At 26.2% G+C, this 16,148-nt stretch overlaps 1 protein-coding gene across 1 annotated transcript in view; it reads left to right on the top strand.

Moving 5' to 3' along the window:
* Bma-rhgf-2 (Uncharacterized protein) overlaps positions 1 to 16,148 on the top strand; it is a gene marked incomplete at both ends in the record, with an annotated part of 36,931 nt that overhangs the window by 2,366 nt on the left and 18,417 nt on the right. The window contains 3 exons of the mRNA XM_043079140.1: positions 10,286 to 10,364; positions 11,472 to 11,663; positions 14,756 to 14,895. Coding sequence (XP_042935074.1) covers positions 10,286 to 10,364; positions 11,472 to 11,663; positions 14,756 to 14,895 — 411 coding nt within the window. The remainder of the gene's footprint in view (positions 1 to 10,285; positions 10,365 to 11,471; positions 11,664 to 14,755; positions 14,896 to 16,148) is intronic.

The following is a 16,148-nucleotide window of genomic DNA, read 5'->3' as shown; positions in this document are numbered from 1 at the left end:
TTGAGATAGGTTGAATGGAACTGAAATAAAAGTTTTCAGAGAATTAGATTTTGATATATATCCTTTTGTCTTACCTATTTAATTTTGTAATAATCTTGAACTGAAATTAAAATATGAAAATGATTTGAAATTTTCTGCGAAATCTCTTGCCAATCTTAGATTAAAAAGGCTATAATACCTTACTTATAATTAATTAACCAACCTTTATTGTGTTCATAAAAAGAAAAATTTTTTAGACTTTGAACTGAAAAAAAATATTTGAATAGTTCCAAAGTTTGAAGGATTTATTTGTTATTGTTATTGCCTGGTTTTCTTGAATTCATTTCAAGTTAAGAAAGATTAAATATAATTAATTTATTTATTTTGTCTTTCATTTCTCTATTAAGAGAAACACTTATTGCTTCCAATTATTTTTAGGAAATATGAGCCTTAACTTTGAAGCTATATTATCAAAAATAAACAAAAAAAAAAAAAAAAAAAAAAAAGAAAAACATCTACGGATAGCGTAGGTTATACATAGAATGATCAAAATATAGTTAAAGATGGCCTGGGCTATGCAAAGAGTAATGGGCTATCATATATTTTAGGGTTGTTATTTATTATAAACTTATTTTTCGCTTTTTTTTTTGAATTACATAAATTTTATGTGAGAAACTGGGGAAGAAACAAAGACAAATGAGTTGAAAGAACTGAAATTATCAAATTTAGGTTGCAAAGTATTGGAAGAATGAAAAATATTAGATAATTAGTTATAGTGTAATAGAAAAAATACACCAAAATAAAATTTTTAACTCAAAGTCAAAGTACTGATGTTTATAGGTTTGATAAAATTGTGATAGGTAAATGTTGAGAAAGAAAAAGAGAGGGAGGGAGAGAGGAAGATATGATAAGAAATCAGTAGGAGTATACCTTTCATCATTAATCGATTGTAAATGAATTGAAATGAAAAAAATTATTGGTTATTTTTTTAAAAGTATTTTTTCTCAAATATCTATCCTTGTGGATCTTTTTATCCATCTTTCATCTTTATTCATCCATGAAATATATTGAACCAAATACTTATGTCTCATAGTCTTATGGTGCCTAGGATATTTGTGGCTCATTTTTATATGCTTTATATGGTCATATAAATAGGGCTTGAATAAATTTTTCAGCAAAAAAAAAAAAAAAAAAAAGGAAAAGGAAAATAATAATAAATCATTTACTTATCTAAGTCCAAAAATTCAATGCATATTGAACAATTTCAATTTAATAAAAAATGATGAATTCGTGGTGAGGAAGAATCCAGAAAAGGCCAAATAATTTAAATTGTTAAAATTGATAGTCTTAAATTGATAGGCTATAATTTATGGCTCATTCATCGATGTTTTTTTTTTTTTTTTTTTTAGCAATAAAAGCTATGATTGGAATAAAAGTGCGAGGGAATTTGTACTATTTTTGTTGTTCGTTTTTTATTTTTACTCTAAAAAAAAACTATTGAGAAATAAATCACAAGTTATCCATTTAAATCCGATCATTTATTTAAATTCACTAGCTTAAATTTTAGTAGTATTTCTAAGAATTTCTCTTTTTCTCTCCCTCTCTCTTTGATATTTCCTATCGGTCTTATGATTAACTTATTTGATCAAAATTGTTTAAAATTAATTTTATTTTATTCAAAAAATAATATTTCATTTGGATATTTTCAAATTTTCTTTTACATTAATGTTTGTGATTAGCCATAGCAATTCTATTCATCTTATCCTTCTATCTGATAAAATGATAAGTAAATATTCAATGAATCATCCATAATGTCAATAGTTTTATCAATAAACGAGTTGCAATAGTTTTTAACAGTTATCTGGGAAAAAACGCAAACATTCCAATAGCTATAAATTGAGATAATGAAAGTACTTCAATAGGACATTACAATTTCATCATTTTGGATTATAATTTTCACTTAACTTTAAGGCTTTAAAAAAAACTCTTTAACGTTTATTTAGGAAGAGAACAGAGTATTATTCCATGTATTGTTGATCATTTAACATTGCTGAAGAGTTCTTCTCTTTCTCTTTTTTATATCGTTAACATATGATTACGGTATCATTAACTTAGTATTGTATATTATTTTAATAATTCTAAATTAATTTAAATGTACAAAGTTTTAGTGTTATCAGCTCATTATTTATGAACTGATTGTAAGACATGAGAAAGTATTGATGAGGTAATTCCTTTTGCTAATTATTATCACTATTTTGATATCATTCATCCAATTTATCTATCATTATTTCTGTGATAATTCAATTCTTGGTAAGTGATAAAGTTTTGCTAACTTTGTAAATTGATCTCTCCCATCGTTTCTACCTTGCTTGCGAAATTTGAAATTTTAAAAAGATCAAATATCACTCGAGAAGCTAATGTATTATTCCTTGCAATGATTTTCTTATCTCACTGCCAACTGTTTCCTTTTATTAGCTGTCGTTAACATTTGCATAGCAAGTAATGGTTTCGATTTCAATTATCATATCATATCATTATGATTATTTGCGTCTCCTTTTACTGCGATAAATTCTGAGCAGATTCATTATTATCAGTATAAGTGAAAGCCTCACTTGCGTGGCATATCTATCAAATATTTTGAAACTTTCGCATCCAATACTTAAGTGTCAGTTGCTATCAATCTTTTAAAATTCCAGTCTTTGCAGAACACACTAATTACTTGTCATTAAAATAATTTATCACTTCAAATCATTCATTCTAACATTTAATGATGGTTTTTTTCGAAATTTTTTTCATCATTTGTGCCAGCTTTCGATACAACAATACCAATAAATTCAATCATCTCATCTTTTGTTGTGTAAAAAAATTTTTTGGATTTAAAAAGAAAATTGCTAGTATTTAATTTTTGTGAATGTCTGATGAAGTTGTAATATTATTTCTTGTCTTACCTATTGTCACAGGCCACCCATCCTGGCTTCCAATTCTTTATCAGTGCATCTAGAAGCAATGTTCATTAATAATTAATTAATTAATATTAATTAGTAATGCTTGTCTATAGCAAAGAAAAAAAAGAGATTTGGTAAAAGATTGCATTCGTGTCAATTAGAGTGTTTCACTAATAATTTAATTTTAATCAGAGAAAAAATCTTTCCAAAAGAATTTCCAATTTGAGATATTCCATTATGGCATAACGATGAAGTCAAATAGATTGAAAAAATGTTCAAAGGTCATATTTGCTAATTCAGAAATAACTTTTTAAATCAGAGAAAACATCTGAATTATTTGATGGGAACGGACTATCTTGTTTACTTTCCTTCCTGCATGAAAACACAATTTGGAATGAAAAATTGAAAAGAAATGTAATCTTTCACCTTATGAGCAAAAGTGAATAACAAAGGCAATGAATGTTATGTGAAACTTACAATTTGAATAATCTCAAAGTGTTATGTTACCTATCTATTTATTATATTATTATTGTTAATACTATTTTGATATTATTATCATTATTATTACTATTATTATTATCATTATTCATTGCTATTATTATTGTTATTATCATTTATTGTTATCATTATTATTTATTATTGTCATTATCATTAATTATTATCATTGATATTATTATTATAAATAAATTGAGGGGAATAGATATTGGCATTGTTGCTTTATTGTCGTTTCGGAGACATTAAATGATTTATTTTTTTTTTCTTGAAATCTATTTTATTTGTAATCGAAATAATTCAATTATTAATCGTAATTATTACCAAATTGTCATTTCTCATGTGAATGTTATCATTATCATTTCTATCTCATCAGAATTGTTCTATCATATTTATTCTGATTCGATACTATTGCTGTCATTTCTTCATTTTAATTCTAATTTAGACATTTATTATCTTCGCCTTTTTCTCTTCATCTATTTTATAGTACGGATTATTATCATTGTTATGCTTATTTTAACTTTCAAATTTTTTGAAAAAATTTCTTTTTTTAAAATTTTCAAATCATTTAATCAAATTTCTTTTTTTTTTAACCAAATTTTATGTAAGGCCAATACTTCATTAGGACACTTTTTTTTTTTTGTTTGGCTTATTGTATAATATTGAATGGAAGCAATGAAATAGATAATTGTACGGTCAATGAATGAATATAATGTAATTATTAACGCATAAAAATACGTGACATTGACGTGACGTATTTTAGCCGTCATATTCAGACTGCATAACATTTCATTTCATTACTTTCTATATTCCGAAAGCAAAATCTCTAAATATATTTGAATATGACACATGCACATGCACAACTGGCATCACCTGTGATATCTCACCTGTTCCCAAATAAACAAACTCCTCTCTAATAGTTATGTGTCAGTTAAACAGTAGCGCATCAATTGATGCAATGAATTCGTTTCGTTTCATTGTAGAAATATTCATCATTGATACTATTATTTTATACCTTTCCTACATATATTAGTGTAAATTATTTGCTCAAACCGTAGATTTGGGTTTTCTTTTTTTTCCTTTTTTTCCACCGCAAAAAGATTATGTAAAATTTAAACGATTATACGTTAACAAATTGGTTTTCATGCTTTTGTAAATATTTCCTGAATTTTGTTTTATATTGGATTTTTTTTTTCTTTCGTATAAATTTTAAAAATGTGTTTATTGTGCAGCGTACGCTGCATAATCTACGTGAAATGAATTCTGAATATTTTGTTCTTTTATTCACATTGAAGTGTTTATGATGTGATTGGTTTTTCCCAACAATATGATAGATACCTTTCTGATCTCAAATGTTAGAGCTATACTGAAAAGGTCAACTTATTTTTTGACCTTTTCGAAGAAATTTTACCCAATAAATTATAAAATTTCTTCGGGAAGCCATTCCATTTTTTTTTTTCTTCCCTAATGACATACATCTTTCCATAAATGAAAAATGACAATAAATAAAACAGAGAGAAATGATTAGGACGGTCGTTTAAGATAAAAAGTGATTTTCGCACTTCATGTCCTCTTCTTCTCTTGAAAACAGTGATAAGTGATAAATTATGATAAGCAAACAGCTTTCTACCTTCTTTTCCTCGTATTATTTAAAGGGAAAATTTTCTCCTTTTTTATAGTCTTTTTTGGCTCTTATCTTTTTGTTTTCTACATCTTTCATAGCTCTTTTTTATCGCCTACTCACATGTTTATGTTCTAATTAATTTGAAATGAATTTTTATGGCTTATTGAAATTTATTACTTTTCAATTTATGAGTGATTTTGAACCATTCAGAAATGGATTCTGAATGATTCAAAAATCTATTTTGTCTGTAACTTATATCTAATTCCTCTCTTACTCAATATTACACCTCTTCAGCACACTAACTTATGTTTGAAATGTGATATGAACATTAAAACCACTCGAACTAAATATAATACTTTCTGAAGTGGTAATCGATACCAAACAATTTTGCCTCTTCTTGACACCTATATTTCGAACTTCCTGGAATAATCCAAATTTGTACACAAATCAATTTAATCAATGGGATGACTAAAGCTTTTGCTGCAATCTGACATGCACCAATATTAATTCAACGAAATAAATTCAAATCCAACTTAATTGTGATGATAGTTGTTGAAGAATTGATCTTTAAACTTGTACCATTTCTTCTTGCTATTCAATTGGCTGTTAGCACTGCTTTACATGCACGAAATTGTTGGCATTAAAACGAGTAGAAATGTCCATAATAAGTAAAGTAAAGAAGTAAATTAATTATCAGACGAAATAATTTTACTTTCGACAAAAATTCAAGATTTTCAAGCGTTAAAACTAGCAAAAATTTAAGATCAACTTCAAAATGTTCATATGAAATAATAAAAAATGCAGAATAGAAATTGAAATTAGACTAAAGCAACAAATGGTTATTAAAGCTTTGCAAGTCCAGTTCACTAAAGAACAGTTTATTTTTTCACACAGTTTTCCGGATTTAGCCAAGTGTATGATTGGAAATTTCACTAATGCAATTTTCTAATTTCTTCCGATATTGTTAACCAAATTAAATTTTTTCCCCCTTCTCTTCAATTCAATTCTGCTGCACACAAAATAGCAATTGAATTGATATATTTAAGACATAGAAATGAATTTTGATTGTACTGAAAGAATTTCATTTTGTTCCATTTCCATATTCGAAAGTACTCATTTGCTCAACGATTGAACGATTGATTTAAATGAATCAAACGAGTTCACATAATTTCTTTGACGAGTAAACTTGGTTTGCTTAATTATTGAACAGATTATCGCTACAGGGCAAATTTGAATGTCATTTACAGGAGTGAATAATTTGAACAAATCGATGTTCTATAAATAAATTATTCAGACATTGTTTACTTTTAATGACAAAAAAATTTTCACATTAAGTGTCATTAGTAAAAAAAAAAATGAAAAAAAGCAAAAAATTAGTGAAAAAATTCTTTCTTTAAAATTAAAAGTTTTTTTAATGAGCAAAATTGAAACTTTGCCTTTTTTTTTGCAAAATTAAAGAAAGAATAGGGAAAAAATGAAAAAGAAAAAAGCGTTTTTTGTTCATTTTATTTTGCCTTCGATTCGTCGCTCTCATATTCTACTTCTATGATTGATGATATTACTTTCTCTTCTATTTTGTAAGAATTACCAAAAGGGACTTTCGGTCGACTCTTTTGGGATTCTAGAAATTTTTGTGATGAAACGAAATGGGAAATTACGAGTGAAAAGCTTCAGTGCAGATTGTGCGGAATACCGTCCGGTAGGTGTCCGTTTTTTCTTCATATTCCTAATATATCAGTACAATTTTGCATACTATTGATCGTATTATCATTCAGATTGAAAATTCGAAAATTCGATGTAAAAAACAATTTTTGGATTATTAACGATACCATATTCGTTTTAATTTTAACAGGTTTAAAATTGTAGTTGATAATATGTTACTTTGTTAGTTTAATCCGACATTACCTGTCATTAAATCCAAATTTAAATGATTCTCTAATTGTGAATAAAATTTATCTTTAAAAGAGTAAATAAGTAATAAATTTTATTTTTCAAAACTGCCAATTTACAGATCAATTTAAATTTCTTTATGAAATAGAACTTAATGCAAAAACCATAAATTTTTGAGAAGTTCCGGAAACGTTTTTCATTGTATCGTCGTTTTTTTTTTTTTTTTTTCTTTTTACTTGCAAACAGGTTCGTTGTGAATGTTTAATAACTTTCACATATAACAAAAAATATGTTTAGAGGGAGAGAGAGAGAAAGAAAGATAGTGTGATTTCCTGAATTGATGAACAATTCGCTGTATTGTAAATTGGCATAGAGATGGAAATGTATTTGTGTGTGCATTTTCCGCCTGGGCGTGCTGGTTATATCTATTCAGTTGAAATCAAATAATTCAGGTTGAATTGAATTTAATAAAGTTTAGTTGTGCTCTTTACCAGACATATATTATTTGTTGTTAGGAATTTGGGATGAACGGAACAAAATTAATAAATTTGCACTTTATGTGATATGGAAAGCGCAAACGTATGAAAGATTTGTAATGTTACCTGTGTTTTTACCTGTGACTTCTACCTGAAGTATTAAACAACATAAAGAATTCATGTTCCACCTTTGATTCCGCACAAAATTCAGTAATATGTCAACAATAGTGACACGACATATACCTAAGATATTTATATATATGTATGGTATTTATCACTGATACTTGTGGAACTGTTAAATATGATTTATTCATCATATCTAATAGTTGAATGGATTATTTTTATTAATATTAGTTAATTTTAAATCAATAGAACTTATTTTTTGAGTACTTTTCTGCTTTTATCTTCAAAGTTATATCTTGAAAGTCTTATTTTCTACAGTTTGTACAAATATCAGAATATTTCCCAATAAATGCAGTATTTTCATGTCTTCTGTTGAAGTTTTTGCACTTTTCCTTTTTTTTTTTTGAATGAATATATGTTACGTACAACAATTGTGACAATTGTGCTGCCTATATGAAATTGTAATAATTCGTTGACATTTCGTTGTATTATTAAAATAATTGAAAATATCAACTTAAAATAGATACAAAGTAGGAATTTTCCTGTATATAAATTCATTGGATGTTTCATATTCATATTAAAACTAAAGAGAATTGAAATTTAGGACGCAAAATAATATGGTAATTCATTATTTTGGTTTCCACAAATGCTTGATGTGTTAATCCAAATTGAATAGCTATTGTTGACTAATATTCTTTTCATAAAATTGAAATTGAAAATGTCGTGCAAAATGGTTAAAAATAATTGACCAAACAATTGAAATTATATGAGCTATTTTGAAGAAAGTATCGATTTCAAATAGTCTAAAAATAATTCTATTACGTTTTCTCTGTAAAATTTCACTTAAAAAGAGATTGAATATTCAAGTATGAGTGGAATGAATGTTCTATATTGAATGTATTGCATTAAAAAGAAAGTACAAAGGTAAACGATACATCTAAATACAACAATTTATTGACTGATTGATTGATTGAATGGTTGATTGATTAATTGATTGATCACTAAAATATTAGCAAGCAAACAAATAAATAAATGTGTATATTATATATTTTGCTATTCAGTAGTTGCGAGGTAGATAACCTTCAATCATTATTTCTTCATTATTAAAATAATTTGAAAATGAATACTGTAATAGTAAGTTTGATGGTATAATTATACAGTAGCAAGTTTGATGGTATAATTATACAGTAGTAAGTCTCATGATGTAATTAATTATACAGTAGTAAGTCTGGTGGTATAATTAATTAAACAGTAGTAAGTTTTCCATATTATAAGTTAGTTCTCTCTTTTCTTGTATTAATATTTAAATGGTATGAAAATAGAGTCATTAGTTGTTAGTAATATTAGAATAAAAGTGATTATTGTTAATGTTCCGCTTTTCACTACAAATACTATTATTGTTTTTTCGCTTTTTTTCTCTCTGTCTTTCCCTTTTTTCATTTTTTCCTTGTCACACTTGTTAACAATATTACTAACTTAGTAATAACTCTAGTATTGAATACGGTATGATAAGATGAATCTGTTTTCTTTCCTTCTCTATCTTTCAAATATTATTATCATTATCAATATCAAAAGTTCAATATTTTTACATATATATAAAGCATAGGTAGATAATATAAAAAGGTATATATACCTTTTTGTTCCTGAAAATGTGTATGTCTTTGTATGTGTGTGTGTGTGTGTGTGTGGTATGTTCATACGAAATCTTATAAAACAGTTACACCTTACCTCAGTAACCAGTTTTGCTTTTTTTTTCAAGTATCTTTCCTCTTGGGGCAAAAGAAAGAAAAGACGGATAGAACAGTGATATTAACCGGAGGTGGGCGAAGCAGGAACATTTCTATTTTCAAACTTTTCAATTTGTCTTCAAGGCCTATCTCTTCAAGTATTGAATTTTAAGTCAAAAAGAACTTTCAATTTGCGTTTTTCATCATTTATAAATTTCGTTTTGTTAAAATTTATAGGCAGCAAATTTCTTTTTCAAGAAAGGCCTTCTGCTTACTGTTGTTTATTTTTTTTTTCTTTTTATATGTTATGTCGAAATTGAAATTGAAGTGAAATTGAAACTGAGTATTATTTCTTGATCTGTCCCAACCGGTAGGTATAATTCATACATCTAAACCGAGTTATTTCTGCTTAATACAGTTACACTAATATGGATGGAAAATTAAAAATTGACTACTCTTGAATAAGTCACTGAAAAAAAAAAAAAAATATTTCTGATGACGTGAAGAGTGACCGTGTAATAAAAAATGAAATTAAGTATATTTATATCTGTTGAATGATCTTCAAGATCTATCTCTTCAAGCAGTATTGAATTTTAACTCAATTTTAACAACAGAGAGTATGCTTCTAATCAAAAATAAAAAAAAGAATTTATTGGATGGAAGAGTTTATCATCAAAGATAAGAAAAAACATTGAATTAAAGAGTAAACTTTGAGGAAGAAAGAAGATAAAGAACTTGAAAACATGGAAAAAAAAGATAAATATTCAAATTTGAACACTATTTAACAATAAAGTCTTTTCTTTTTTCATAAAAATTAAAAAAAATTGTGTACCATTTGTTGAATAATATAATCACTTTATAAGATATTAAAATTGAAATGAAAAGTCTGACATATTATTATTTTGTCGTTCAATTTAAAATTTATATAATTTACAAAATTTATATGACATCATACTTCTATAGGATTGTACTGATTTGTAATTGGAATTACAGATTGATAAGAGGAATAAATTGATAGTATCATTTCAGAATCGTTATCCTTCTATGGATCTCGATCGAAGGTATGAATACTGCAATGCATTTCATATCGAATATTACGACGAATATGGTTAATCATTTTTCTTTCTTTTCACACTTTTTTTTTTTTTTGATAAATATAATTTCATTTTATGTAGAAAAGTAAACAAATCTATTTTTAAAATTAGGAAAAAAAGAAATATATTAGCTGAAATGTCTTTCGATTTATTTTTTTCCAATAAATTTAACAATCCAAGGATTAAACGATTATTTGATTGAATGCATTACACATTGTTTGTGACACGTGTAACTCTTCAATGATGAATTTACGAAATCTCTGATAGGTTCTAATTTTAATCATTAAAAAAAATATTTTAATTCTGTTAGTTATTCGTTTAGCTTTAATAATTATTATTTGTAAGTGTAATAATATTAGTATCTTGATTATGATCCTGCCCTGATTATAATTTCAGTAATTGTTTTACTAATTTTTAATGATTATGGTAATCCTAGCAGTAGTGAACATTTCATTATTTATTATCTTTAACCTTCCCATATTTTCCTATTAAATAAAATTTTTTCAATTTGTTTGATTAAAATTATTCATTTATCAGTACTTTTCACTCATTATAATATAAAAAAATTATTAACGAAGCTAAAAAGAAGGAAATATATTTGTAAAATATATTCGAATGTCATCATTTTCAAATTATTTGAACTCATTTTCAGTTGTTTTTTTTTTTTTTTTTTTTTGTACATATTACTACTGACTGAAAAGAAAAAGGTTTTTAAAAAGATAATTAATGTGTGGTCAAATTTTTTTCTATGATTATTCACAAAAATTCTTTTTCATTTTAAAAGAGTTTTCGTTGAGTATTCAAGTATAAATTTCAAATTTCTCTCATTTTCTTTTCTATTTTTTTTATAGAACACTGAACTTGACATTCAGTAATCATTAAGAAATACGTTTCATAATTAAATCCGGACCTAATTTACGGAAACATGAATAAAATTCGGTTATAAGAATTCTTATTTAAAATAACCCTTTCTAACAACAAGTAGTGATATGGAAATCCCAGCAACAAGTTAAGAGGAAAAAAAAATTCTGAATACGACAATGCTTAATAATTAATCATCCATACATATCCTAGAAATGAAATATTCATTTTTGATGTATTACTATATTTTACTTTTTCAGGACGTACCATTGGAGCTCCGGAAAAGGTACAGCCGTTTCCAGGACAAATACTTCGTGACTGTTTAGATCATCGTTTACGCCAACGTGGCCTAGTACCATCTACAGTGCTATTTTTTGTGGAAAATTCCCGAACACCACTTCCGGACAATTGCGATGCCAATTTTCTTAGCGGCCAGCGGATTGTTGCACGAGGTAATTATTTTATGCTTTATATGATTAGAAAATAAAATATTTGCTTCATTGCTAATAAGTTTACTTTTAACTTGACTAACCTAACCTAAAATAATCAATTAATACATGAACATTTTTTCTAGTTGTTTCGAGCAATCATTTAGAATGAAATTTGTTGTTGCAAATAAATTCGAACAAAAAATAGCATTTTTGGCTTAAAATTTAACCAATAAATGTTACAAATATCATAATTATTAGATTTCCTATTGAAGGATAAACTTAATAAAAATTTGTATAATTTTAGAATTTCAATTTTTTCGATTTCGATAGTAAATTAAAGCTATGCGTTATCATTATCTTCGAGGTCATTCACAAAATGAAATTGTATTATAGTATTAACAACCGGATGTTACCTGACGAATAGCAATAGCAGTAGAAGTAGTGGTAGTAATGAGAGGAATGGAGGATACCTTCAGCATTACACTTATCGGAGGTTCAAGGGAATTTCTTCCGCCCCATCAGAACCGTTCTTCCTTTCCTTATTAGTTCTTCTCTGCCATTACTGACATTTCACACAATTATTATTCGATAAATTTACTTCATAGTACCATATCCCAGTGTTAGTTATTATTCATATTTCTAGAATATCAAATGATTATCTAACATATTTGTTAGCTTTGAGTTTGAATTAGAAATTTTCATTTCTATGCTTTCATTATATTTCTCATTGCTATTTAGTTTTTGAATTTTTATAGTTTTTATTTTGTGAAGCAATCAATGATCATAAAAACTTTCATATTATAACTTTTTTTTTAGCTTGCTTTCTAAGATAGATGATGAATTTGTTGACTGGACGAAGCAGTCATAAAAATAGAAGCATTGGTCTTAAATTCTAGATTTAAAAATTTGCTATCATCTAGGAAGACTACACTTTCAATAAGTTGACATCAAATATAGCAGAGTACTGAGATGTCCTAATGGATCTTCTGGTGAAGAAAAATAAATGGCGCTGAAAGGAAATAAGGAAAAAAAACAGTTGAAAGAAATTAAATTGACAATAATTTATCATAATTATGAGATGGATAAAATGATGAATGATACTGCAATGATAGCATTCCGATACGATATGTTGCGTAAAAACTTGGCGCAATCAGTCATTAAGTCATTTAATTAAAAGTTCAGGAACTGATTTGAATTTTGAAAGTGAAATCAAAATGATCATTTCGTTTTATTTTTTCTTAAATCATTTTTTTTTTCTTTTTGCCATTCTAAAATTACTTATGAAAATGAATTGATTTGATATATTTCCACAAATGCTACTATCAAATGATAATTTATTTTTCCAAACAAACACACAAATTGTTTTTAAATATATCTTTAGTTTACTATCAAACGCTAATTTTTTTTTTATCTTTCCAACAAACAGAAATTGTTTTTTTTTAATGTATTTTTAGTTTTAATATAGCTTTTTCCCCTTTCACTTTGAAATTAAAGTTTACAGATTAATTTGAAACATAACATAAAAAATTTCGTAAAATCATTACTTTCCATTCTTTTGTTTATGAAAAAAAATCTCATTAAAATGAATTAATTTAATTGAAAGAGTTTTTAAACTGCTTTTCATATCACAAAAAATTCATGATAGTAATAAATAATTTATCGCTATGTTTTCCACTCGCAAAAGTTTGTTTTCTCTCAAATTATTTTTCGTTGTTATCACTGCTACATACGTTATCATTATTATCATTCTGATTAGATGAAATAAGCTAAATTTCACTTGTTATATTCTGACTTTTCTATAATTATCTCTTATTTACTGATTGAAAATGAAGCAATAAAATTTTTTTTTTGATAAATTAGTCCCATTTTCTATCGTAAAATGTGAAAATTTTTTAAATTTCTATTTTTTTTCTTACAATCTTTCGATTCATAGGATTTATTGATTAATTGATATGCGAGATTGTATGGATAAACTTTAGAGACTTTAGTTTGTAAAACATTTGTTAAAGATAACAATGATAAGACCAAATCATGGGCTTATGAAAAATTGAAAGTCTGGAAGAAATTTCAGTAAATATTGGTATTTAATTTTTATTCGCAACCTTAAGTAGTTTTTTTTTTTTTTTATTTTCATCAGATTATTTTAATGAATACAAATTTTGCATTGGTTTTTACTTTGCTTTATATTTTTTGAATTTAAAAAAAAAAAAAAAATTAACAGTAAGAAGAATTTTTTATAATGAACAACAAAGAAGTATTAGAAAAGGTTTATTTTCAATTACATTTGCGCGATGTGCTATTGGACGCGAAATTATGCGCAATGAGTGTAAAAGTTCTAAAAGTTTCAGACAGATTGCGCGCAGTCTTAATAACTTAGTTAATCATTATAATATTATCACTACTACATTGCTGTTTTTGTAACTTGAAGAAATTATTGATATAATGAAATAATTAAACAAAAATATATACTTGAAAAATTTTTAAAGATAAGTTAATTGTGATAATGACACTTGCCCATGAATGTATTAAGTAACGAGGAATCATTACTGCTTTATATTAATGTCAGTGCTGGGATTCAAATATGATATTAAATGTTAGCTTGACTTATTGCTATGATCATTTTATCTTCTACCCATCATTTCAATCTTTCTTGGAATGAAATTGTTTTTTTTTTTTTTCTTCATTTCTCATTAAATAACAAAATATTGCTGGCGGTTATAAAATGACATTTTTCATTAAACGAATGACAATAGCAAAAAATGAAATGAGGAATCATTTTCAGAAAATGTGAAATGTATTAATAAATATAAGTTTGTGAAGGATTTTTTTCAATTAATACTTACTTCATGTTGAAGTAAAACTATGACACTTAAACCCTTATCAAAGTTATTAGTAAACTCCAAGTAATAGCTATGGCAAATTCAGCTAGTCACCTTTTCTTGCAATCTTTCACGTTTACTATTTTCTTAAACATTTAATTATTCTACTTTTAAATTCGAGATATTAATATTTTTATACTAAAATCTTGAAGCTGAGAAATATCTCTGAGTTTAACTTAACTGCTATTTGTATTTAGGTTTAACAGTGTGAATTTCACGTTGTTTTACTTTCAGTACGTAAAGGGATGACACGATTTGGACGAAGTCGAACTCAACAATCCTTAGATATTGATATCAGTGATACAAAACCAATCCGAAAAAACAGCGATGATAGTATGTCATCTTGGAGGAATTCGTTGGTAAATTCAAAAATGGTAGCGTTTGATTGTTTATAGTCTTTGAACTTTCAGAAAAAAAACTTTTTCTGAAACATTTCTCACCAACCTTTTTTTTTTTATTATTTTACATCGCCAATTATAATTGTAACAATGTGACAGATTAGTAATTATAATCTGAATCAAATGATTTATGTAAAGTTTTAATGATGAAAGCTAAGTTGAAATGATAAAAGTTAAGTTTATTTTTCGAAAGCAGAACTTTTAACATTTTGCATACCTCATTTTTTATATTTTTGCTTTACTATCTTAAATATAAGCATTTTTCTTTATTCGAATGAAAATTTTTTCTTAGTAATTAAGTTTATTTTATTTTTTTAATTTCTTTATATGACATACTCAATTCTTCCAAACATTTCAATTCTTTGTGATAGATTTTTCCAAAATTTTTGTTAGTCTTATTGATCTCGAAGAAACAAACAAATCACAAATAATATTTAAAGAAAAAAAGGAATTCTTCCCATTCCTATATGCACTTTAATGTTCACATCTTTCTGATTTCCTTTTCATTTTTTATACTAAGTTCTCACTAATTTCTAATCAATTTTTCACTTATTGTTGTAATAATTCTAATTTACTTTTTATTATTTATTTTTATAATAATTTTGATTTCACCAATTATTTAGAGTAAGAGATTTAGGTGCAATTTGAACTTTAACACAAATTCCTCAGTCTCTGATTGCTGGTACCGATGTCATTCATCAATTCTTATTGATATAGTTCGACCGGATTCTACCATTGCATTATTATTATGCCAGAGAACGATTAATTTTTGTCTTTTTTAAATGGCATGAAGTTCAGCTCCGTTTCGTACCTACCACATAACCTTTCTTGTCAACCTTTTTCCACTTCTCATCTTTGTTTTCATCTTTCAAGGTCACACATTCCTCCTTTCTCTCTTTCTTTATCATCTCATTTTTTTAGAGTAACTCTGTTCTCGACTGTCGATAGATCGTCGACGGTTGATACTATTTTCATTTCTTCTTATCGTCACATTTGTTATAAATATAAATGAATGTGAAATGTGGCGGTAATGTTACAACTTTATCATTAGCGACAAATGATAAGATCTCACTGAAATCTCATTGAAATTACTTCATGCAGGTATCTTCCAGAATATTAGAAAACGGATGATAATACATTAGTTAAAGGAACCTTAAGAAAATGGAAATTAACTTTAAATATGAAAAGATCGACAAAACAGATAGGTTGTGCGATTTAATCGAAGTCAA

Source organism: Brugia malayi, assembly GCF_000002995.4.
Source record: "Brugia malayi strain FR3 genome assembly, contig: Bm_v4_Chr2_contig_001, whole genome shotgun sequence".
Taxonomy (NCBI): Eukaryota; Metazoa; Nematoda; class Chromadorea; order Rhabditida; family Onchocercidae; genus Brugia; species Brugia malayi.
The sequence above is the reverse complement of the archived record's forward strand: the minus strand, read 5'-3'. Positions and strand labels throughout refer to the sequence as shown.